Here is a 26,528-nt window from a genome sequence, read left to right on the forward strand (position 1 = left end):
TGCAAACTTAGAAGTCTTTATCTATCCTAATGAAGTCTACGCCCATGGCGTACACCCAGTCACATCAACGCTCTGATAAGGGGTGGTTGTTTTCAACGGGTTTGTGGCTTCCAGGAACAGAGGTCGAGGCAGCCTGACCATTCTCCGAGTCAGCACAGGCGCAAACAACAAAAGGGGGAGTGGCGAGGGCTTTTTCCAGTCCCCCTGCTAAGCAGCAGCCTCAGAGGGAAAGAAAGCATGGCACGTCCCTTCGGGTCCACGTGTCTCCAGTTGGGGGCAGGTCTGCCTTTCACGTGTATTTTTGATACCAGAACGTTTCGGACCCCTGGATGCTCACTGTAGTATCCTCGGGGTACCGCCTACCGGTTCCTCCCTCTGCTCCCTCCACCCCTCCACTCCCACAGATTGAGACAGAAACTCTGTTGGCAGAATTTCGGTTGCTTGTCGAGAGCCAGGCAGTGGAAGAAGTCCCAGCCTCCCATAGAGGATTGGGCTTTAATTCCAGGATTTTCGCCATACAACAGAATAACCAGGCTGGCCTGAGAGTTGTGTTGGACCTATACAACCTCAACCTCTCCCTCCCACTTCAAAAATTCAAGATGGTTACGCAAGCACTTATTGTGAAGACACTAGACAAGGGAGACTGGATGTGCTCCCTGAATCTGAAGGACGCTTATCTACACGTCCCGATTTGGCAACCACATCGCTCCTTCCAGCGCTTCAGGATCATGGGTTGCCATTTCCAATACAAGGTGCTACCCTTTGGCCTCAACTCAGCCCCCAGGGTTTTTACCAGGCTCATGAATGCAGTGGCAGCTCTCCTCAGGGCCAAGGGCCAGCATGTCTACCCGTACCTCGACGACTGGCTCATCAGTGCGAGATCTTCAGAGGCGGTTAGCCACACTTTCTCCACACTTATGAAGACACTCCACGACCTGGGGTTTACAATCAAACTCAAGAAGTCTCAGCTGCAGCCTACACAGAGCCTGACCTTCCTGGGCCTCATTTGGGACACACGCTCCGATAGAGTCTTTCCCTCAGAGGACAAGGTCACGGCCATCAGGAGAGCCACTGCTCACTTTCCTTACCAGAGCAGTGACCTCAGCCTGGTGGTACCAACACTTATTAGGTATCATGGCAGAGGTCCTACTGGCCGTGCCCCACACAAGACTCAGGATGAGGAGATTACAGCTGCACTTTGCAGCCTCATGGAATCAGGAGAAGGGCTCCCAAGCGGAGCCGGTCAGTATCCCTCCTTCTCTCCACTCGGACCTCACATGGTGGTCCAGGGACTGCAACCTGCGGACGGGCAAGCCCTTCAGGCTGGCGGCCCGTAAATCACCATCACTACAGACTCCTCTCTGGAAGTCTGGGGGGGCCACTATGGACAGCCACAGCGTCCATGGAGTCTGGACCCAGCAGGAGCAGGAGTCTCATACCAACTGGCTGGAGCTGAAGGCCATTTGGCTAGCTCTCAAAGCTTTCCTTCTGCTAATTGTGGGCAAGACCATCCTTATCCAGACTGGCAACTCCACCAGCATGTACTATGTCAACTAGCAGGGGGATCCCCGCCACTGTGCAGCTTAGCAGTCAGCATGTAGGAATGGGCCCCGGAGAACATCATCTACCTCATGGCTGTCCACCTTCCGGGCTAGTCCAACTTGCAGGTGGACAGGCTCAGCAGACTGGGAGCAGACAATCATGAGTGGCAATTGAACGACCAGGTGCTGCTGGAGATCTTCAGCAGATCGGGGCATCCTCAAGTGTATCTGTTTGCATCATGGGACAACAGGAAGTGGCAACAGTTCGTGTTCTGGCAGGGACAGGGCCCCTGCTCCTTGGGCGACGCATTCCAGCTACAATGGCACGGCATGACAGCATATGCCATCCCTCCCACACCCCTGGTCCACAGGGTGATCCGCAAGATAAAGGAATCTTGTCACCTCAGCATCATTCTGATGACTCCATGGTGGGCGGCGAGACTGCGGTTCTCCGGATTTCTCAGCCTCACAGACAGACCACCCATCCACCTTCCAATGGGGCCAGCTCATCTTCTGGCCCAGCAGGGGGGGAAGGGTCATCCACCACACCCCACGGAAGTTAGCCCTCACAGCTAGGTTCCTGAGCAGGGCTTGCTCAAGCATCTGAGCCTATCACAGGCTAACCTGGAAATCATTTAGAGTGCCAGGAGCAAGACTACCAGGAGCCAATACAAGAGTAAATGGACTAGGTTCTGTCATTGGGCAGACTCTAGGGGCACGCTGGTTGATGGGCTCAACTTCTGGGCACACCTTGTGCACTCAGGCGTACAGGTGGACATATCCCGCACCTATCTAGCAGCCGTAAGGGCCTACAGAAATTCGGAGGAGGAGGTCTTCTCCGCTTCCAGCCCGATAGTCAGGAGACATTTGGCGGGCCTGTCCAGGCTCTACCCGCCTATCAAGAAGCCATCAAGCAGCCTACGAGGGTCAGCACAAGCCGCTGCTGGCTAACATGCACTCCCATGCTGTCAGAGCCAAAGCCACAGCTGATGCTTTACAACGGCAGGTTCCGTGGCAAGTCATCAGCCGGATGGCCACCTGGGACACCCATTTGGCTTTCTGTAAGCATTACTGTTTGGATGACGGCTCTAAGTCAGACGCGGCCTTCAGACAGGCAGTTCTAAGGACCCTGTTTGCTTAGGGATGGTCTCCTCTCCACCCTGGGGTTCCTTGTAGTATGGAGGAAAGGGGACTAACGTGCTCTTAGTCCATAGTCCCCTCTCCTCCATACGCCACCCCTAATAATACTGGTGTCATTAGACAATGTTAAATATTGTCAACGCGCCAATGGGGACTGAGTAGTGGCACCAGTGGGCGGAGTCAGGGAAGCGCATGCTCCCAGGGCTGCACCCCCGTACGCCTTTAAATTTAAAGGGGAAGAAGATTTTTTCTGGTGAAACAGGTTCCTTCTCCCATCCCTAGCGAGGGACGGCCATGCAGTATGAAGGAAAGGGGACCATGGATTTACAGTATGTTAGTCACTATGGTGAGTAACTATTAATTTACTTATTTAGCATTTTATTATGTGCCATATGTGCATAAGACACTTGAGAATGCACAATCTTTGGATAAGGACCACTTAAAAGCACTCTGCTCCTCAGTGTTTTTCTTTCTCCTCCATTGTTTGAGAACTGCAGTAGTTATTGTCATAGTGCCCGTTCTGTGTGTACTCTATCTCTTCCACAGCATTAGACAGCTGCATCAGTCTATACCCACATTTTATGTGTGATTTTCTTAGACTGCTAATGGATGTGTAGAACATGCTCTCTTTTGTGTGCCACAGTGATACTCTTGAGTTTCACAGCAATGCTTGCAAGTTATTTTTTAGCATTTGTCCCTTTGGTATTTTTCTGCGGCCTTTATCACTGTTACCAATTCTGTTAGCTATTCCACTTTGTCATGCAGATTTAAGTGGGTCAGCTGTCGGAAAACAGATTTAAGTTAAGTATTTTGTTTCAGCACTACCTCCTACTTTTTACTCTGAACCTTAGGAATCAGACTGCAGAGTACCACAGGGTCCAGTCCTACCACCCATTATATTTGCCTTGCACCTCTAATCCCGCTAGCTAGATATTATGGAGTCACTGTATAATAACTACGCAGATGATACACAACTGATCTTAGAGACATCCTCTTATAGTGAAATACCACCTTCTTTATCAGTTCAATAATAATTTAGCATTTTTACAGCGCTACAAACCCTCAGGTATCTGAGCGCTGCTTATTATTACCCACGGTGTGTGGTGCTCATTTATCGATCTCGGAAGGATGAAAGGCTGAGTTTGGCCCTGCGGGATTCAAACCTGCGTCAGCAGGCTCTGCATGGATTCCAAAGCGAGCGCTCGACTCGCTGTGCTATTTGACCGGCTAGTTTACTAGCAGCAGACCACTTGAGGATGGGTAATCGTCTGAAAATTGACCGCAACAAAACTGAAATCCTGGTTTTGGACAAGATTGAAAATGCTTGGTTTTTCAGTTATTAGCCTCAGTAGGCGGGACCCTCCCATTAGCCATCTCCAGTCATAAAGAAAATCTTAATATCAAGATTGACCAAGACCTGGCATTGGTTCCTCATGTGGCCTCCATTATTAAGGAGGACTCTTTCACTCCTAAAGTTATAAAGAAAGCCTTCCCTACCTAATTTTCCAGGGCAGAGTCCAGGACATTTTGGCCCTAGATGGATTTTGGATTACATGTACAGTGCACATTTGGGGATCCCTAGACCTCGCCTTTCTTGCCTGCAGTGACTGCATAGTGCATATGCACAGAGCGTATTTTCCCAGCAGTGACACTGATCCATTGGCCGCCTGTGGAGTCCACCTCAAGGCCCTCAGTTTGGCTCACTGGAGACTTTAATGGACTTACACTTCTATCTCGCAGTCATTAATTTAGTAAGCATTCACCCCCACTCTCTCATATCTGAAACACAACTCCTGCATATAGCACCAAAATGTATAATGGCATGCATAAGCAAACATAACTTTTTGTATTGTTTGGCCAGACTTTGGAATTCTATACCCCTTCGTATTAGAGCAATGACAAATCATCTACGTTTCAAGACATTGTTAATGACGCATTTCTTTCTATAGTGGGGTCCTAGTACGTGATGTGGTTGTCGTCACATGTTGCTCTAGGATAGCAACCGGGCGCACCTTTGCTGGGGCCAAACTGCTTCATACATTCATCCAGTCTTGGCCGATGGCATAAAAGGGTAGACTACCACGTGTGATAACGTTTCAGAACAATTTTGAAAATGGCCCTGGGTTCCAGACTGACATTTGCACTGCTTTAGCACCAGTGTCCCGCCAGAACCACCCTGAGGTACACCATTGTAGACATGTCAGTGTTGTCATTACGCCAAGGACTGGCATACATGCAATTGTTGTTTTGTGGAACTTTGAAACACTTAACTAAAACAAATGATGACGAATCTGAGGATGTCATGCCAATTGTGACGAATCTGAGGATGTCATGCCATCTCCCCTAGGGGGAGACCTTTCCCATGGGGCCAAGACAGTGCATCCACAGTACAATGGTCCCCTTGGGAGTGGTGCACCGAGGGAGGATCACATTTGGAAAGAACCCCCTATGGGATTGGGGACGACCATCACCACAGAATGCTGTATCACCCCACTTTTCCATTTTCATCACCTTTTCCAACTTTAAATCGTCCTGTCACCTCCCTGAATAGAACTAATATATTCTGTTGTCAAGTCAGCCAATCCAACATATATGACAACAGTGAAAATCTAGATAATGCAAAGTGTCCTGCATATAGCGCTGAGGCTGGTACTGTGACGAAGAAGAGGGCCGGGAGTACAAGGATCACTCACGAAGAACAAAACGAGCGGTCTAGTTTCCAAAGACCAGTGATTGGCCCAAAGAATGATTTCAACCATATGCGGGAGTTTGAAGTTCTTCCACTGCTAGATTCAAGCACAAGCTCAATCAGAAGCGTCAGAGAGACGCGAGGGAGAGAGAGAGAACCTTCCCCCAAAGAGGAATAGTGGGAGGTGTGTACGGAAGTGACTGATGAAGCGCGGAAGAGGCAGAGCATGCAAGTGAACAGCCGGCATAACCGCTGCAGACCCTGCTGGGCGCTCGTACGCTGCCGAGACTCCGGAAGGGACACAGCTGCCCGGGAACCGCCAGTGCCTCCAAGAAGGAAGCAAACAGGTATGCGGGTTGCCCGGGAGCTGTGAGAGGTACAAGGAAGTATCAAGATGTGTTAAGTAACTGTAAGAAAAGGGTCTGGGACCCATGAAACAAGTGAGAGACAGTTAAATACTTGGTAGGAGAATGAGCCAAGCGGATACAACACAACAATGCAAGTCTGGGACTCGCACCCAAGAGGAAGATGTTCTGGGACCCAGATGAACAAGAGGATCTGGGACTCTGAAGCAAATGAGGAAGAGACGTTGTGGAACGCATTAACAAGTGAGAGATAGTTGTATACTTGGCAAGAGAATGGGCCAAACGGATACGACGCAACAGTGAGAGTCAGGGACCCACACCCAAAAGAAAGAGGGTCTTGGACCCTGACACAAATGAGAAAGGGGTTTTCTGGGGCCCCAAAGCAGATCAGAGACAGTTGCGAAATTGGGAGGAAAGTGAACCATGGGGATACAATGCAACAGTGTTTGTCTTGGACCCTCACCCAAGAATAAGTGAGTCTGGGACCATGATGAAAGAGAGAGTCTGGGAACCCGAAGAAAACAAGAGAGAGTTGTACGCTCTGTAGGAAAGTGAACCAAGAGGATACAACACAACAGTGTGAGTCTGGGACCCAAACCCATATGAGAAACCTAAGTTTACAATAAAGTGGGTCTGGGACCCTATGAGTGGATGAGAGACAGTTCAAGAGAGATCACTTGCTTGATAGGAGAGTGAACCAAGCCGTCTAAAGTATTGTGAGTCTGGAACTGACACCCACATGAGAAGCTCAGAATAAAAGGGGTCAAAAACCCTAGAACTGACAAAAGGAAAGCTATGCTTGATGAGAGGAGCGCGCCACGTTGATAGGATATATGAACTGTGAAACAGTTCCTCTTGGGTTCTCTAGCAACTTGCAATTTGGAATAAGAACAACTCTAGGGTTGTTTTTCAACCAATACTTGGCAACTCTCGCTCACTGCATTCCCATTTTCTGCTCAAATTTCCAGTGCTGCGCTGATGACACTCAACTCATTTTCCGGCTGCCCTCGGCCACCTCCTCTCCCTCTCCCATCGCTGACTGCCTAACTGCCATTCAAGATTGGTGTGCTGTCAGTGATCTTTGTCTGAATACCAGCAAGACGGAGATCCTCTCTGGCCAGCCTTCCTTGGCCCTCCTCCTACCCCTACCTGCGAGGCTAAGAACCGTGGGGTCATCTTTGACTCCACACTTTCCTTCTCGCGCCATATCTCTGAGGTCTCTAAAAAGTCAAACTTCCTACTGCACCTCCTCAGAGGTATTCTTCCTTTCCTCTCCTTCACTCAGAAGCTCACTGTCTCCCAAGTTCTGGCTCTCTCTAGGTTGGACTATTGTAACAACCTCTTTCTAAATCTACCTACCTCTACTCCCCACCCTCTACAACTTATCCAGAACAGGACTCCAAGGCTTGTCCTTGGCCTCAAGGCCTGGGATCGTATCTCTCCAGCTCTGAAATCTCTCCATTGGCTCCCAGTGGATGCAAGGATTAAATTCAAACCTGCTGCATTGTTCACAAGGCTTTCTGGGGCCTGGGTCCAAAATACTTTCAGCTATCCCTCTGCAAATCCTCCCCTCTTGAGCTCTTCGCTCCTCTACCTCCCTCCGGGTCAATCGTTTTTCAAAGAAACGAGCTGGGGGTAGATCTCTATCTTCGGCTGGGGTCTCCCTCTGGAACAGACTCCCTGCCACTCTAAAACATGAAGAAAACCATCTCCGCTTCCGGAAGCACCTCACAACCTTCCTCTTTGCTTCTGCCTTCGCTCCCCTTCTCCCTTGCTGATCTGCTCTCTCTTGGCACTGTGCACCTGGCCACCCTATGTCCACTGGGCCCAGGTACCTGCTCTCCGTGCCACCTTCCTGCACTGCCTCCTGGCCACCCCTTGCACTGGGGACTGTATCTGTACCCATACAGCACCCCCGCCCCCATTTTTCTTCTTTTTTCTGCACTTATTCATACTTACCCAGTCTGCTGCCTTAAACACACACTTGCCACTTGCTGGCTGTACTACCACAGTTTGCCTCCATTTTCTATTTATTTTTATTTACTTTACTTATTTGCGCTTCTCGGGTCCGCACTTTCCACTCTCCCCCTTCCATCCACTTTTTCCCTTTTCCCTTTCCCATGCACTTGTGCTTTCTCAATGTCACTGGGCCTAGTATGTTGTGCTGTGTTCTCCCCTGTTCCCCTCCCTTGCCTAGTCACGCTCTGAAACACTTGTGTACGAGCGCGATACAAATAAAATATCATATATCATATCATATCATAGGGGAAAGGCGCGCAACTCTAGTCTTGGAATCTTGCATTTTGGAACATTGTTTTGCATCACTTTTCATTCCCAGCGATATTGGGGACTTTATTTGATTGAAAGCACAAAGAACACTTTTTACTTTAGGAAGAGATCATGCTAGCACAGTTATCTTAAGTTATTAGTATTAGGGACAGGGGTAGGTTTTTGGGACACAACTGTGACAGATTGATTTCAGACTTCCTGACAATTTCACTTGTTTTTTTGGAGGTAGGGCAACTCCTCTTTGCTTTAGGGAAAGAGAGGCGTTTTTCCAACCCACTTTTTATTAATAAATGTCTACATCCAAAAACATGCCACCATTGTGTCCAGGCCTTACTTCTGTACCCTTACAAAATAATGTCACGGTAGTCCTTGAGCTAATGTGTTTGAACCACTGAGATCTGGTGAGTTGTATGAGCTCTCCCTACCCTTATGTGTGGGTGAAGAGAACTACTGGTGACTGGGCTGGTCCAGCTGGCATTCGATTTGCCTCCCAAAGGATGGAAGGGGAGGCATTTTATCAACTTGCTGTCCTCCCAGAGACACAGTATATCAATCTTGAGGCAACCCTCTATCACTCTGCCTCATGTGACTTGAGTTACCAGAATAACAACGTAAGAAGCTATAATGGTCTTCGGACAGAAGAACCCAACATGCAAGAATCAGAGAGCCCCTAAAAATGCCAGAGAAAGAGCTTGCCCTGCTTACCATAACCAAAGCAGGAATGAAGAGGATCACACTAGCCTTACTCTTCAGTGTGTGCAATGCCGAAAGATGTACAATGCTGCTTGTGTGACTATTGATGTGAAGATGGCGTTGCATGCTGCACACTCTTTTATAGCCTTGTGTCCCCTCATTAGCCCGTGGGAAAACCTGCCTGACAAAATAACAAGGTCAATTAAGTCCAAAGAAGGGAATAACCAATCCACACAAGCGTGCATACACTAATGGGGAATGACCTATCAGAACACCCCTTAGAAAAAACACTCTGTAGCCCAGTGGGGATAAAAGTAGCTGGAGCAACCCAGTAGAGGGGAGGATCCCAGAGGAGACAGACATACCTGCCTGTGTTCCCTTAAAACAAAGGGAGAGTCCTAGAAGAAGGAAGCAAAAACAGAGAGCTGTGTGACAGAAGCCTGGGGTGATCAAATGACCCTTGAAAGCCCCAGGCTGCAAGCTATCCGCGTCTGGTGACCCTGTAGGATAAAGCTGACCAGACTGTTTGTAGAGCACCTCCTTAACGTTAAAGCACTTGGTAAGCCAAAGCCTAAAGTCCATCCACCAGCAATTCTAAGGAAATAAGGGTAAGAACTTGACCCATGGCAGGAGGGTGACAACATTTTGTCTGCCTGGTGAGAATCCTAATTAGGGTACAGGGAAATTCCCATTGATGCTTTTAAGAAACCTAGGCATTCTGGGATCCAGAGGGGATATGTTCAGAAACCTATCACACTAAAGCCCAGAAGGCATCCGTGAGGATACTGGTGTAACCAAGGTCCAGTGAGAACATGTTGTGAATCTTGAGAAACCCAACATCCAGGAGGTCCCTGTTGCAAAACCCAAAAAGCAAAGGACCTGGAGGGACCTGTTGTGAATGTTGAGAAACCAAAGATCCAGGAGAGACTGGTTGAAAATTCTGAAAAGCCAAGGCCTGGGAGGGATCTATTGTGAATTGTGAGAAATCAAATGTCCAGGAGGGTACTAGTGTGACTACTTAAAGCCCAGATGGGCAGGAGGGACCTGAGAAACCAAATATCCAAGGCCTGACAAGAATAGGTTACCCTCAAAAGGAGCAAGATCTCTCAAACTCTCACCATATGTCACCTGTGCATGAGACAGTGGACAACACCAGATACAGGAGTTGTTGAATAAGAGCATAAACCTGTGTTCATTAATGGAACAGACAGAAACAAAACCACTACCTTTATTCTCTTTTGCACATAAGACACACATTTCCCCCACGCCATCGACTTCATATGAAGGAGAAAACCTTTGTGTGGGAAATATTCCTAATAAGTTGTAAACAGTTAAGAAACGACACTGTTCCTAGTGGCAAATATCAAGTGCAGCAACATTCATGTCTCATTCATACAAGAGACATTGAAATGTACTTAATACATGACATAAAAGACATACACATGGCAATATATTGCCATTTCTTTTACCCACACAAATGTGTGGGATTTACATTTCCCAAGTCTCTTTTTTATGCAGGAAATATTATGGTTGACAACATGATTCCTTTGTAGTCTTCTTTTTTAGACAATTAACCTGATCTGTTTTGACATTTGGGCCATTTAATTGTGTCCAGACATCCTAAGGGTTAACAATACATCATTCTGTCATCCATCGGGGTGTTGGTTATACTCTAGTTAAGGTGTGTATTGGCAATCACTGAATAGTAGGAGGAATTCTATCTGAATAAAGACAACCACGAAACGGCAGGCTGTCGGGGCATTACCTGTGTTACTGGCTGCACCACAAAGGGATCCTTTTGATTGTCGGAGCACTCTGTGCCGGCGTGTACTAGATGAACTTCTGGGTTGAGAAGATAAGGGTAAGGTTCCGAAGGTCGTTTGCCTTTTGATCTACATCAAAAGATCTCCATTCTAAACGGTAAACAGTTAAAGGTCAACCTGATACATTCCTTTTTATTTCCACAGTGAAATACGATATGGTTAAAGGAAGTATGGAGCCATAAGGGGAAACATACAAAGGATAGACAGGCTCAAAATATAGAGATTTTTATGTTGACATGTATATCTGGCTGAGAGAGATGTGATATGAAGAATGGCGACAGGTGTGAACAGGCCCGAAAGAGCAATATGGGAGGTGAAATACTCCATTATGAAAATAAGCCAATATGTATGACATAGAAAAATGTCATATTCAGTGTCTTATTGGAGAAGGTGTGAAAGGTGCAGGCAAGGGTATAAGGAGGCTGAACCTCCATATATTTAAATGTAAATCCATCAACAGTTATGTGACGTTTGATCAACATTAAAAAATGGACAGTAAAATACTGAGACACTTTACCTCCATAGTTACTTGTGATTGCTCGTTGAGCCAGAGGTAGATAGGTGGCGGTAAGTACCATGATTACATGCACTCAAAAGTTCATCATTAATATTCCATTATTTGCGCTGACTATCGCACTGGTGGCACCCACTGAAACAGAGTGGTCCGCATCAGAATCTGAATCTGAGGTATGAATTAGCAGGTTTTAGTGCACCAATGATCTCCTTACCATCCCCAAAGAAGATTCGACAGCCTCAAGCACATCAGTGGTCAGTGGGGCAGGCCCTGAACATGCCTAGGGTACTTTACCACACACCTAAAGGCATCAGGCTGTTTAGTGATCTGTCGTGTCAAAGAGCAAAATTACCTGGAGGTCTACAGCTTCTTTGAGAAAGACTCCAAGACTTGTACTTGCAACCTGCTACTAGGGGAACAATGGCTCCCGTGCCATTTCCACATGGTGAGAAGGGGGATGTTGGAAATGCATTATATGCAGCTACTGATCCTCTAATCCTCCAACATGTTTATTTTTAATGTTTTTTTTCTTCTTTTAATCCATTTCAATCCTTCCAATGTGCATTAAAGCGCCCAGTAATTCAACATTCAAATTCTATTATCCAACGACTTGATTCTATATGATCTCATTTACTGTTCAGAGTGTGTCTAAACACTGAATGTGAAATTCTCGGACCGTGTGCCACCTGATGAGGAGTGGAGCAGCTTGAGACACTGTGGATAAGAATTGATTGGTTGGATAATGTGTCCTTTCTGAAGACCCCAATTAGTTTTGTTACGGCTGAGTCACACAAGAAGACAGCAACTCACCTTACTGTTTAAGCAAACCATAGTTCTTATGCCTATGAATTGTGTCAAAGGTTGCACAGGGAGAGGGGACTTGTGGAAACAGTCCACAAAACATTCCATTTTGTTGCCTTTGTACAAATATTACAATTAGTAATGTAAATGTCAAAAGGCATACATAATTAGTGCTGTATTGAGCAATGGTTTAATAACTGAAACTAAGGATTTATGGCTCAGTTCAGTAAACTCATTCGACAGCTGGTGCTAAAAACCAGTTGTTAGTGTCAGTTAGTGTTGTACTGAACACAGGTTTGATGGTAGACCCCACTGCTGCAGGTGACGTTTGAGCTGGTGGAGGGAGGATGAAACAGAAGGTTTGTCAGAGCAGCTGGAGGTGGGAGTGGGATGTTCCTGACACAGGATTGGATTCCTTGCTCTGATCTCATCCATGATTTGATGGTGGACAGACGAAATATGTGTTGGTTTCCTATTGGCACCTCCCGTATAGAAACAGTTTCCTGGATTCACAGCAACATTGGCGTTCCCCCGCCATCCTCAGTTTCACTGCTCATATTGAGTTCTCATTTTCAGAAGGAATAGTGACAAGATTAGTGGTTTGGGTTAGTTCAGTCCATTGGTCTCCTGAAAAGTATCACATCTCATTCTTACCTGTGCTTAGATGAGATGTTTACAGATGCTCATCTTTCTAGTGGTACCATGGGTAAAGAACACAGATTTTGAAATTCCTTACTGTATTGTCAAAAACAGCCTCTCTGATGGTTCAGGGAATATGATTTCTGATCTTACCCATTTGTTAATGCTTGTCCATCTCCGCTTACGTCATATCCTGAGCCACCTTGGGTTGTGCATTCTAGGCTCTACAAATGCTCTGATGAATTACATTTAGAAAGTTAACCGATGTCTCCGAGCTGGATTGGGTCAACCACTATTTTTCATATACTAAGTTGCATATGCTCATGTTAAGTGAGTTGCAAATAATCAAGAACAAATTGCACAAATAATCCTAGTTAAGATGCAGCATATTTTAATTACAATGGAAGTAGGAGGAAGGGTGTCAGCACTCCATTGTCCTCTTACCGACTAAATGCAAATGAGCTGTGGAAAATAGCTTTCTGTTTTGGGATGACCCCCTCAGCTCACCTAAATCGTGGAAACCTGCAGTGCAACCGGACTGTAAAAATCAGAGCTCAAGCATTAGATACCATATTACAGGCCTTGAAATTCATCACAACATGAGAGCATTTATATATTCAGGTGTTAAGAAGAGGAAGAGAAAAGGTAAACCTCTGGATAAGTCCTGGTATTGGTCTGTATATTGAAGGAAATGAGCGGAAAAGCATACAGCACTTGGTCGAACCAAAGTCATGAAAATGTTCTTCAGAGCTTTAGGGAAAGCCACCAACCTTTGGCAGGAGAAGATGCGGTTCTTTAACCTTTTACAGCTTCCCCTATGAATGTGTGTGAATGTGTGTGTCGTTTACCTTTGAAGGGTTAGTACAGTCACACATTCTCCTGGGCTGTTTGGCACTATTCTGTTGGATGGAGCCAGAGCTCCTATTTTGATTAATTGAATCCATGGTGTGAGCCAGGTTGGGGGGCGGAGGGAAACTGTTGCTGATTAAGCGTGAAGTTCTCGCTCTGTTTTATGTGCTACAAACGTTTGTTTATGGGATGGCACATAGGAGGTAGGTGACGTTCTGAATGTAAATCGGGAGATGGGTCAGAGTCTGGAAATAAAAGATCCTGGTGTAGAGGGTAAATGCTATGTGCATGGCATTTAAGAAATAATTAGCTAGATTGGTGCATATTAAAATCTACAGTTGTGATAGGGTGAAAGATTCGGGGTGGAGGCACAATTGAATTGGACAATGGAAATTGCCACCAATGTGTGGGTGAAAGCGCAAAGAGAGCAAATTGACAGCCTGCGCATGTGACAGGTGGGAGTGAAATTAGGAGACCAACAGGCGGTCTGATGGAAATTTTGACATTTCCACAGAGGAACACTGAAATGGAAAGTTTGAGTCTTGGAAATGTGCAAAGTCACTTATTTCCTCTTCATGTTCAGCAACAACCTCTGAAGGTAGGTAACACAGTACCTCAGCAGCAATTATTTTTACTTCTCCATAGAAGTAATCCTCTCCACACACTAGTGGTTCTGGTTCATTGGGTGCTGACTCGTATCTTGTTCCTTACATGGTGATTGCTGCGCTCGAGTAGAAGTTGGTTGGGAAAACTAAGAGCAGTGAAAGCCAAATGAGAAAGTAAAAACCTAAGACTATCAAAAGGATTAAAACGCAATGGAAAAAGTAAAGCAACATTTATTTGTGTTACTTTGCCTGGGCCACAACAAAATTCCTATTTCATTTGGGAATGGAGCTAAAAATATTGACTTCCTTTCACAAACTAGTCTTCAGCCGTTCATGCCCTGAGCTCCTACGTTCATTGTTCAGTCTTCTGCATGAGTAATCTGTACTTTTAGAAGTGATGCGTGCCATTGCTACCACCTGGAAGTGGGCTTTTGCAGGGAGCCCATAGTCTTTTTTTGCCTTTGTGCAAAGAGTTTCACTTTTATCAATCTAGGCATTGTTGTGTGAATCCAATTCAGCATTTCTTTATGTACATTTCAACATGGAATTCTGTAATTCCAAAATCATACAAATGTACATAAATTTAAAAATATGGCCTGGATTGACCATGGAAACAGTCTCGTTCCAAAGCACAAAAATGTGACAAGAGAAAGATCAGTAATCAGCAGCCTTAAGAGAGACATATGATATGTTCCACCACTCTTTTGTAGAGACTTAACAGTTATTGAAGTATAATTCTTTGTAGTCTTAACGGTGGTTGACGCACAACATGGCTAAAATATTATTATTAATGTGGAATCCAACAAGTGACAAACAACAATGATCATTACAAGTCCATAGAGCTTTTCAGTGGGCGTTTTAGTAGGCCGAGTATATAATGATAATGATGCGTTATTTATATAGCGCCTTAGATCTTTGCATGAGCCAAGTGTTGACAAGTGATTACAAGAGGCTGATGCGGTCATCCCCTTGCATTCAAAGCACAAGTCGAAAGCTGATTCTTGGCTGACCCATTAATTTTCCCTTCCCCCTCCCCCTTGGCCACGCTTTTGTAAATTGGCACCAAATGACATCCCAGGAAAAATAACCCAAGCAGGAGTGAATGAAGAGTCACCATGAGCCATTCTTACCATAGTCAAATCAGGAATAACCCTAGTTATTCTATTTGAAAAAAGCAATTCTACAGCATTTTTACATGGTGTGTTTAATGTATGCTTAGTACATAGCCTGTCACCGATCCCCGGACCCTTCTAATTGGCTGAACGAGGCTCTTTTTACAAAATATATTCAAGTCATAATACATTTAAACACAGTGAAAGTGTTCATGATATTTTGGTGGTTGCAATAAGTTTGGGCTTTAATTTTTAAAAAGTAAGACAGTTGTATGTATTATTTTTTTATTACAACACCTTTCTTTTTATTTTGAAGCTCATTACACTTTATGAAATTATTGGAACTACAGGGAAATGCATTCATTTCTATTCCATTACCAAATGTTGGTCAAAGTACATTGCTTGATACCTTCTCTTAGAGTATTGTTGTTGAACCTCATACAGACAGTATCGGATATCTAACCCTGCGAAGATTGTATTTCATGAATGGCGATATGTCGCTGCCCGTTTGTTCAGTACTATATGTATGTATGTGTGCTATTTATAGACTGTACTGAGCATTTTGAACAAGGACAGAGGAGTTGTTCCAGTCACTCACACAGCCTGAGTTGCCTGTCATCGCCTGCCTGAATTGTTTCCTGCAGCATGCATGGCAGCATGCCTTTTTAAGAACATTTAAGTATGTAAGAGAATGATTCACGCTGCTATTCTCATACAATTACTACTGGTGTGAAATGTATTTTGTGGGCTAGCCACAGTTTTTCAAATCTAGAGATGTTGGTGCAAATTCTGACCCAAATGAAGTGAAATGACAACTCAGCAAGATGAAAAATTGGCTACCATTGACTTTCAAAACATCCTTGATAATGGATTTCAAAACTGAGGCAAATTAAGTCAATGTGCACAACAGTACACCTCCTAGCAGAGAGGCGCCCTTTAACCAATAGTTGCAGTAAAAATAAGCAATAGAAACAAAATTGTCCACACTCTTTGAGGTTAAGTGTTGTAAAGATTTGCCAAATTTAAAAAAAGGACGACTTTGTTTTCTGAATGCAAACCAGTAACTATTAGTAACCCAGTGCTTTGTCTCAAATAATTTTACTTTTGATTGGCTAAAAATGCACCAAGTGGCCTCTTTGTGTACAACCTCTGTAGGACAATAATGATGCTGTCTATTAAAATATCTAAAAGCTGCACAATCTCTGCGAGTCAGGATACTGTACAGTGCTGTTTACGTATGTTCATCGATGGAAAGTGAGTCATATGAAAGACAATTATGACTGTTTACTTCCCCTTCTGTCACAGATTCTGTTTTTCCTATTCTAAATAGAAGATAAACTATGTGAATTGCCTGTAGTGTTAATCTGATTTATCTAGACATTTCTTAAGCAATTACACAGTTGGCATATGTGCATGATCATTCTTTTGGCAGTCCTTATAGTATTTAATACTCACATGTCCAGCTTTTTGCTACATGACCCTTACATTGAGTTAAATCATCTTCTGGATTAAGCCTGAACTTGTTATAAAATCGAGTAACTAATGCTAAGCATTCCTAATATTCCAGTATTTTTGTTTAAAATTAAAAACATGGTTGTTTCTCGGAGATGATTGTGCAGCTTTGGTTCTTCATCACTTAAATTGCAGCTAATTTGTCTTTTAAATTAAAAGCATTGCATATAGAGATTTCAGGCGCCATACCTGGAAGAAACCAGAGCAACAATATCTATTTGGGCTAACCTAATAACACATGTTAATTTTCTTTGGTCTAGCCCCGTGATAGTGGAAATCCCCCATTTCGGCTCAATGCGAGGCAAAGAGAGAGAATTGATAGTACTTCGGAGTGAAAATGGAGAAACGTGGAAAGAACACCAGTATGACTGCAAGCTGGAAGAGCTGAACGCACTGCTCAGTGGTATGGATGAAGGTAAATCAATAGGTTTACTTTGTGCTAAAAATAGACACTCTCAAAATGCCTCATAAGGCACCTTGGGTTTTATGAAGCATCAAAGAATGTGCTGTGAACTGCTGCTGAAGACCAATGTTTCTTTCCTTGTTCCATGCATTCAGAAACAGATCCTAATGTTACTCTTGGGAATGTTTTCAATATGACTGCCTCCTCACTATTTATAATTGTAGTGTTTCAGTTCAGACTTCTGTTGTACTATCAACACGTAGCTACATTTGTCCTTATAGCTTGTCTATAGATCATTGCTTGCAAAGCACTCTGTACCTAAGTTTTGTTGTTGCACGTTTGTTAGCCCCAGGCATTAGCACATACACATTTCCACAAAGCAAGCACAGTGAGAGTGATTGATTATGATTGACCTGTTTCTCTGTGTCTTTACTGGTTCAAAGAGGTCAGCTGCAGACCTGATCTCTGCATCTGAGTAATCGTTCAATCTAATTACAAACGTTCACAGCCTTCCTTTAAGACTGCACATAAGTCTCCTACTTGTTATTTCCAAACTCTGCTCAACACAGATGACCAATTGCTGTTGCTACATCATAGCTAGTCAGCTTCACTTCCGGTGTTAACAGCTGTGTTTGACAGTTGTACATTCTTCTGAAGACCTGCTTTCTTTGTAGCACTGAACATCTCAAATTAACAGCTGTGAGTATGAAATGCAGACATGTTTTTAGTTAACTTAAAATCTATTAAGTAGCTTATTGCTCCCTAGTGCCTAATATCTCATAATAGCCTGGGCACTGCATCTTGTAGGTCGAGGTGAGTACTCAAAGCATACGTCTTCACTGAAAACAGTTTACATGGACAACCAAACCGTATTTCGAAGGGATTGTGTCCTCCGACGTATTCCTCATCTTAGATATCTCCTTCCAGCTCTGCTGGCCTCGGAAAATGTTTTCTCTCTAGAGGGCGCTGCGCGTCGACGTCCTCCGAGTCGATGTCCCTCGATGTCCCTCGACAGCCGCCGTATCGACGTCGACATCATCCTGCCTATAAAGGCCGCACGCAGCGTCCGTTGCTCAGTTCCGTTTTTCCGCGCTTACTCAGTGCCTCGGAATACCGTTGCTCAGTTCTTGTCAGATTAATCCATATTTACCTCGAGTTATTCGATCCGTACTCGATGGCTTCCTCGTCGGAACCGACAACTCCTCGATCCGGCTTCAAAAAATGCCGAGATTGTGGGAAAAAGATGTCGCTGACTGACCCTCACAGAGTTTGTCTGTGGTGTTTGGGAGCTGAACACCATTGTTCGGAATGCGAGGACTGTATGCCCATGACAGCTAAGGCCCTGAAGGAGCGTAGGGGGAAGCTGGAGAAAGGTAAGACTTTTAAAGTTTCTTCTTCGTCGACGAAGTCGAGACACTCGTCTCCTCGTCACCATTCGCGCTCCAGGTCTCGGAGTGGGTCCCATCACTCCTCGAGATCGAAGCACTCGAAGAGGAGACGTCGAAGATCCCCTTCTCTGTCTTCCTCTTCCTCTGTTTAGCCAAAAAGAATCCCTTGCCCCACTAAACATAGTTCCCGGGCTGAATGGGAGGAATTCCGCAAAAATATGATGAGCGTCTTCGAGAAAGCGGCCTTGACCCCCTCGAAGACTGCCGAGAGCGATGCTCTGGTCGAAAGACCCGAAGGTCAAAAACACTGCGAGTCGCAGTACCCGGCGAAGGAAACCTCTCGAGCGCGTCTCGAACCCTCGAGTAGGACTATGACCTCCAAACCTTCCTCGAAGGTTCCGTCGGCGCCGTCGACGAGGGTTCCGTCGACGCCGAGGTCGGTGTCTTCGACGCCGTTGTCGAAGGGACCTTCGACACACGGGTCTGTCGACTCGACGCCAAGAAAAGTCACGGTTACGACACACCCAGTGACTATCCCCAGGTCCTCGACGTCGATGGCGTCGAGATTGTCGAGTAGAATTCCAATTCTGTCGAGGTCTTCGAGGCCTCCGCCTTTGTTTTCGACGCCACGCTCGAAGCCTTCGACGTCGGCATCGACGACATCGACGTTTTCGAGGCCGATAATGACAAGTTCGGCACCCTCTGCCTTGGAAATGGGATTTACTCCCTTTATGAGTTCAGAACAATTGAGAACTATGTCCTCAATTTTGGAAGAGGGAGAATTGTGTGAACAGGAAGACACATTTGAGTTGCAGGGACCTGTAACCCCAATTAGAGAGGAATTTTCCTTTGAAGAACGCAGGTTAAAGGATCTTCATGATTCCTTACATGAGGCAAGTGGGTTAGACACTTCCCCTGAGGTGGAGTTTGCTAGGCCAGACCCGGGGGAGCATGCTGAAACCCCCTATAGAGCCTTAATGGCCAGGATCACAGAGTTCATGGGGTGGTCTGCACCTTCACAATCTTTCCAACAAGATGACCTCACGGATATTCTTGACAAAGGCCCGCAGGAGGATCCTGTGGTGCCTTTTCATAAAGCTCTTCAGAGGAAGATCATGACAAACTGGGAAACCCCAGATGTCGTACCAGCAGTAAATAAAAAACTGTCTACAAAGTACAGGGTATCTTCTACAGACCCAGAGTTTTTGTCTAAACACCCATCCCCAGAAAGTCTGGTGGTACAGGCAGCATTCTCTACCGATGTCAAGACGGCTTATCCTACCGTCCCACAGGACAGGGACGATAAAAAATATGATGCTATGGCAAAGAAAGTCTTTTCAGCATGTAGCATGGCATTGAAATCTGTTAATGCTACCTGCACCCTTGCTAGGTTCAGCCATACACTTTGGGAGTGTGCTTCTACAGCGGCTGCTTGCATCCCGGAGGGAGAAGAAAGGGATGCGTTCCTGAATATTATACAGGACGGTAAAGACGCTATGTGCGAATCCCTCCGGACGGGCATTGATTCGGCTGACAGTATCAGCAGAGCAATGGCGGCAAGTACATCAACCAGGAGATTCGCTTGGTTGAGAAAGTCTGGTTTTGCCCCAGATGTGCAAGCCAGGCTCTTGAACATGCCATTCGATGGCTCTTCTTTGTTCTGGAAAAAGGCGGATAACAGTTTAGAGAAACTGCAAACTTCAAAAGCAGCAGCTAAATCCCTAGGAGCTGCAATCCGTCAGACTCCCTTTCGTCCCACAGGAACCTCTGCGAGGGGCAAGTCCTTTCGCTTCTACTCCGCATTCGGAAGAAGTAGAGGACGTCCGGTTCAAAGGGGACAAAGAAGAACTACCCGAGGTGGACGGGGTAGATATTCAAAAGCCGCAGCAACAGCAGGTGCCTCTTTACCATCGGCATCTGCATCAGCCGCCCCAAAACCACTCTGAGGACTTCCCTCAGGACACCTGTAGGAGGCAGGTTGACTCACATCTGGCGGTATGGCAGGCTATCACGTCAGATGCTTGGGCATTGAAAACAGTTGCCCAAGGTTACTGCCTGCCTTTCCTACGTATACCTCAGAGTCATCCACCGGGGATCAGCTCTCAGAAAGCTCCAGATCCGCTCCTCTTGCAGGAAATTTTGGACCTGCTAGAGAAAGGTGCCATAGAAACCGGTACCTGTAGCGGAGAGGAACAAGGGCTGGTACTCCCCTTACTTTCTCATTCCAAAGAAAGACGGAGGACTGAGACCCATCTTGGACTTGCGAGAATTGAACAAATTCCTCAGAAAAGACAAATTCAAGATGGTCACTCTTTCTCAGATCCTCCAGGCCCTTCAGTTCCAGGACTGGTTGGTATCTCTGGACCTTCAGGACGCTTATTTCCATGTGCCTATCCATCTCAAACACAGGAAATACCTGAGGTTCGCAATTGGCAACTCTCACTATCAATTCCGAGTGCTGCCATTTGGGCTGACCTCCACCCCGAGGGTCTTCACCAAGTTAATGTCGGTAGTGGCTGCAAGTCTAAGGAGGGAAGGGATTCACATCTACCCCTACCTGGACGATTGGTTGATCAGGGCTGTTTCTTCGGAACAAGCTCAGATCCAGCTAAATCACGTGTGCCACTTCCTTCACAGACTGGGCTTCTCCCTCAATTTAAAGAAGTCACAAATGATACCATCGCAGAGACTCCAGTTCATAGGAGCGATCCTGGACACTTCCCTGGGAAAAGCCTCGCCACCAGAGGTGAGGGCTCAAGATATTCTACAGATGGTTACCAAGTTCCAACATGCCCAACGTCTCCCAGCCTTCGACTTTTTGAGGTTGCTAGGCCTCATGGCATCTTGCATTTTCCTAGTGCCAGAGGCTCGCCTGAGAATGAGATCCCCCCAGTGGGCACTGAGGACTCAGTGGTCACAATTCTCAGGGATAATGACAGATCTTCTTCAGGTTCCCGGCAGGGTGGCTCGAGACCTTCAGTGGTGGGCCTGTCAGGAGAACATTCTGAAAGGAGAACAGTTTTGGCAACCCTGGCCGGAGATAACAGTAGTCACGGATGCCTCACTCACGGGGTGGGGAGCCCACGCCAACGACTTGACCATCAGCGGTCGTTGGTCTCCATCGGAGTCCAGACTACATATCAACCTGTTAGAGCTGAGAGCCATCAGACTTGCGCTGAAGGCGTTCCTGCCAGCTGTACAAGGGAAGAACGTCCTGATAATGATGGACAACACGGTGGTCATGCATTACCTCAACAAAAGAGGAGGCGTAGGATCACTACCCCTGTGCAGAGAGGCGATGCAGCTCTGGTTTTGGGCAATCCAAGAAGGAATCTCTCTGTCGGCAGTTCACCTAGCCGGAGAGAAGAACTTGACAGCGGACGCTCTGAGCAGGCAGAGCACAGTCTCCCACGAGTGGGAACTAGCTCAGGAAGTCCTTCAAGAGATCTTCGCCCTTTGGGGAACCCCTCAGGTAGATCTGTTCGCCACCAGCCTAAACAGGAAATGCGACCTGTTCTGCTCAAGGGAATTTCCCCCGAGAGGAGCTCTGGGAGACGCGTTCATAGTGGACTGGGAGTTTCCGCTTCTGTACGCGTTCCCACCGGTCCCTGTCATTCCTCAAATGATCAGGAGGTTGAGAAGATTCCAGAGAACCATGATCCTAATTGCCCCGGATTGGGCCAGGAGAACGTGGTACCCGGACCTTCTAGACTTGTCCATCTGCCCTCCAATTCGACTTCCACTCAGAGAGAACCTACTCTCACAGTAGGGAGGTCAGGTTCTCCATCCAGACATCAAAACCCTCAACCTTCACGCTTGGCTTCTGAAAGGCTGAGGTACAAGGATTGGGACCTCCCTGATGATGTTATGGAGGTGTTGCTTTCGGCAAGGAGGCCAGCAACAAAGTCTTTATACCGCTGCCGTTGGAACAGATTTTGCAGCTGGTGTAGAGAACAGAATATCGACCCTTTTTCATGTGGTACACCAATGGTTTTGTCCTTCCTACTATATTTGGCAAATTCAGGCCTTCAAGTTGGCACCATTAAGGGCTATCTCGCAGCGCTATCCATCTTTAAGCGCACTGCGGAAGAACCATCCTTTTTCAAATTACCCTTGGTTATACAGTTTCTAAAGGGGTTAACCAATGTTTATCCCCCAAGACCATTCCAAGTTCCCCTATGGGATTTAAACTTAGTACTAACTTTCCTGATGGGCACACCTTTCGAACCGCTCCATTCTTGTTCGTTAAGATTCCTTACCCTTAAAACTGTTTTATTAATAGCACTTACATCTGCCAGAAGGGTGAGCGAATTACAAGCTCTTTCTTGTAAACCCCCTCACACAATATTTCACAAAGACAAAGTTGTCCTGCAAGTGAAGCCTAATTTCCTCCCAAACGTGGTTTCTGAATTCCATATCACTCAGAAGATTACCCTACCATCTTTCTATCCTCCTCCTCACCCGGGGAAAGAGGAAGAGAGGTTACACAGGCTAGACCCTAGGAGGGCTTTAAGTTTTTACATCAGTAGACTAGCCAGGATAAGACCGGCAGACCAGCTGTTTGTAGGTTACGCAGGTCACAAGCTGGGGTTACCAATAACTAAGCAGACCATTTCCAGATGGATCATTCTAGCCATTCTGGAATGTTATAAACTGGCAGGGAAAGAGCCCCCTCAAAACCTTATGGCTCATTCGACCAGAGGTATTGCAGCTTCATCGGCCCTCAAAAGAGGCGTGCCGGTTAAAGACATCTGTGCGGCCACTACATGGTCGTCTGTCCATATCTTTACACGTTTTTACAATTTGGATTCCTCCTCCAGTCAAGAGACTAGGTTTGGAAGGGCTGTACTGCATTCTATTCATCAATAGAAGACAGCGTGAAGTCAGTACTCCCTCCTCCAATAATAGAATACTGCTATGGGAGCCTATCTAACATGAGGAATACGTCGGAGGACACAATCCCTTCGAAGAACAAGTTACTTCTTACCTTGTAACGTTCTTTCGACGGGATGTTCCTCCGACGTATTCCTCATCGACCCTCCCATCCATCCCCGCAGTTCTACTTCCCTTGTTGTTGCAGCTTACGCTCCTTCAGGGTGATTAGTTTAGTCCAGAAAGTATTATTGTGGGCTACAAAACGGAACTGAGCAACGGACGCTGCGCGCGGCCTTTATAGGCAGGATGACGTCGACGTCGATACGGCGGCTGTCGAGGACGTCGACGCGCAGCGCCCTCTAGAGAGAAACAATTTTCCGAGGCCAGCAGAGCTGGAAGGAGATATCTAAGATGAGGAATACGTCGGAGGAACATCCCGTCGAAAGAACGTTACAAGGTAAGAAGTAACTTGTTCTTCTGTGGAAATGCCACTCAGTCCAGTTACCTTTTCATCTTTTTGTAGCTTTAACTGACTTTATACAGCACACACTTGATGCATTAGATCAGAAATAAACCAGAGCAATCAGTTTGCATTTGCAAATGCAATAAAGTGCAACTTCTTGATTTCTGTAAAGACATTGAATCCATGTTTTGAGCTGTCCATTCTGAATCATCTTTTATTTGATTTTTCCTTTGAAATAACATTCCTGTTAACAAACAATTTAGACACATTATAGTGCCGTCTTGAATTGCGTAGCAGTTTTTTCCAGCTGTTGTTTTTCTCTCGTCACTTAAAGCTTTGTTGTATATTATTTCTGTTGGAGTATGTGCACATCTTTTCATGAACACTTTTAACACCATTGCTTTTTTAAATGAGCCATTTGCATGTAACTAATAACATGACCAGAATCGTTCAAACTGATGTAGTAATTGAGTGGTTTCCCCCCGGTGCTTGCTAGGGATGAACAGGAGCAAAATGTATCGAATTTCTTGGAGTGATGAATCCAGACAGATTTATGTACCGTAGCATCAGCTGGTTATGACAGTGTATATACAGAGGTGACTCCAGAAGAGTTTATATGCATTCACCAGAACCCCATTCTAATGCAAGATGGTTAGTGTTACTCCACTAATAACCAGAGATCCAGAAGGGCATCAGAGCACATATGGGACTGGTACTTGACAGGGTATCTACAAGTGGAAAGATATGCTTTGCGACTGCATGCATGTCAAATGCAAGGTGATCACTAAATACTGATTCCTGCAAAGCAAATATAACTGAACAGGAGTTTATTTTCAGCACCTAAAAAGGAAGGTCAGGTATGATGTTGCATACAACTATAATGGGACTACTCTTAATTGGTTGATAATTCAGTTATTAAAAAAAACAAGCACTGGATAGGGGTCGGCTGCTGTTATTTATGGCAAGCATCAATCTTGCAAGTACATTCGATACCATCAACAGGAATCAGCTATAGGATACGTTGCACAGTTGGGGAATTCCTGGATGATTGTTACGATTCCTTGTAGAATTGCTTTCTTATACAAGTGTGGAAATCAGACTAGATTCTACAGGAAAATTGGGAGCCTCTGTAAATATGGCCAGGGAACTCAGGCAGGGTTGTGTTTTTGCACCCTACCTTTTTAATCTTTATCTGATGTGATTTTATAGAGAGCCTTGTGTGTTGTGGTACATTCCCTCTGAAATTAAGTAGTTTCCGGGACCTGTGCTCTTGTTTGTGGCCGATATTTGACAATACTCACATCAGTCGTCAGCTAGCATCGAATTCTCTACTTTTCAATGATTTCATCCTTAATGTGAGCAAAACTGCAGCAATGATTGTCACCACTGAAAAATATAGAAACACTTTGTATGGTCAATATATAGACAAACATTCAAAATTACATTGGAAATGAAGTATTTGGGTTTCCTTGTTAGCAATAAAGTAAATGCTGATTTACTGAAAGCGAAATTAAGGATAAAATTAGCTACTCTATATGCACAGACACAAACAATGTAAGACATTTTGTAAGTACAGTCTGCTTCCAGTTATTACATTTTATCGTGGTAAAGTGATGCCCTCTGTGTTATACAGGTTGTGGCTGTGCAGTTAGAACTATAGGGCTCTTGAGAGTATGGAAGATTTATTTTGTAAGAAATTGTTGGGACTTCCATCATCTCTTCCATTTGCGACTATTAGACACAAACAGGGCCTGCCTTCGTGGCAGGTCAGAGTATACATAGCAGTGCAGACTGTACCAGAAAATTCTTGATCCCAAAACAATCACTCTTTCTATATCTAGAAGGGATCTTCGTTTTAAAGACTTGTAAAGCTTTCCTTCAGTTTGAAGAAGAGTGTGGGACTATTCTGGTGGGAATAGAAACGTCGGGAACCCTAGTAGGGTATTAAAAAAAATAAAAATTACCCAATTGTGTAGAGACAGAGACTTATTTTCAGGAGATAAACTTCACAGTGAATTGGCTAACTACCACAGGAAATATCGTAGTCTGCCTGTTTATGTAGAGAGATTCCCGATCCCTAGGTATCGTTGAGTTTTTCTTCTAATTAGGTTGAATTTGCTATGGAATCTGAAGAGATAGAACGTATCGTTATTGCAGATTGTGCAATAACGTGGATAGCCTACATGCGCTCAAACATTGGGTAACGTGTTGCCCATTGTGAGAAACCTGCAGGTACTCTCATGTCTACTCCCCAGGGATCCCCTGTTCAGGTGGCCAGGGAAGGGCCATCACTTTTGGATCCCAATCTTGGGGGTGGACAAGCGAGGGAGGATCACCTGGGTAGAGGGTCCTTGGGAACTGAAGAGAGGCTACCTGAAGACGAGACAGGGTATCCCCCTTTCCTAGTACTAACCTACCTTCCCCTCCCTTAGCCTTTATGGGCTATTATCAGTCTCAGTCAATTATCGCCTATGAATTTCTTTTAAGTACTGAGAAGAAGAAGAAAGAAGAAGATGATGAAGAAGAGGCAACTAGGATTAATGCAGATTTCCTATTGTAAGTACCACTCTGGTACTGTGACAAAGAAGAGAGGTCAGGCGTGTCACACTTATAGGCCTCAACAAGGTCAGACCTTTGGAAATACTTTGTTTCACTGGCAAGCCACTGTGAATGAACAAGAGAGAGGTGCAAGAAGTATGAGCGATGCAAGTGTAGCCGAGCTAGGAGAAGACCAGGAAGAGGCCGGGATGAGAGAGAAGAAGCCTGAGTCCTGCTGAGAGGAACAAACAGGTCGGGGAGCCCTGTGTGAGGGAAGGCAGAGAGCAGA

The 26,528-nt window shown here is 45.5% G+C and overlaps 1 protein-coding gene across 8 annotated transcripts in view; it reads left to right on the plus strand.

Moving 5' to 3' along the window:
- The window catches only part of ANK3 (ankyrin 3), a 2,768,233-nt gene that overhangs the window by 2,193,685 nt on the left and 548,020 nt on the right, over positions 1 to 26,528 (plus strand). For all 8 annotated transcript variants that reach the window (XM_069611214.1, XM_069611216.1, XM_069611217.1 and 5 more), the window contains one exon: positions 16,833 to 16,987. In XM_069611214.1, coding sequence (XP_069467315.1) covers positions 16,833 to 16,987 — 155 coding nt within the window. The remainder of the gene's footprint in view (positions 1 to 16,832; positions 16,988 to 26,528) is intronic.

This window comes from Ambystoma mexicanum, chromosome 8, assembly GCF_040938575.1.
Source record: "Ambystoma mexicanum isolate Mex_15411 chromosome 8, UKY_AmexF1_1, whole genome shotgun sequence".
Lineage (NCBI taxonomy): Eukaryota > Metazoa > Chordata > Amphibia > Caudata > Ambystomatidae > Ambystoma > Ambystoma mexicanum.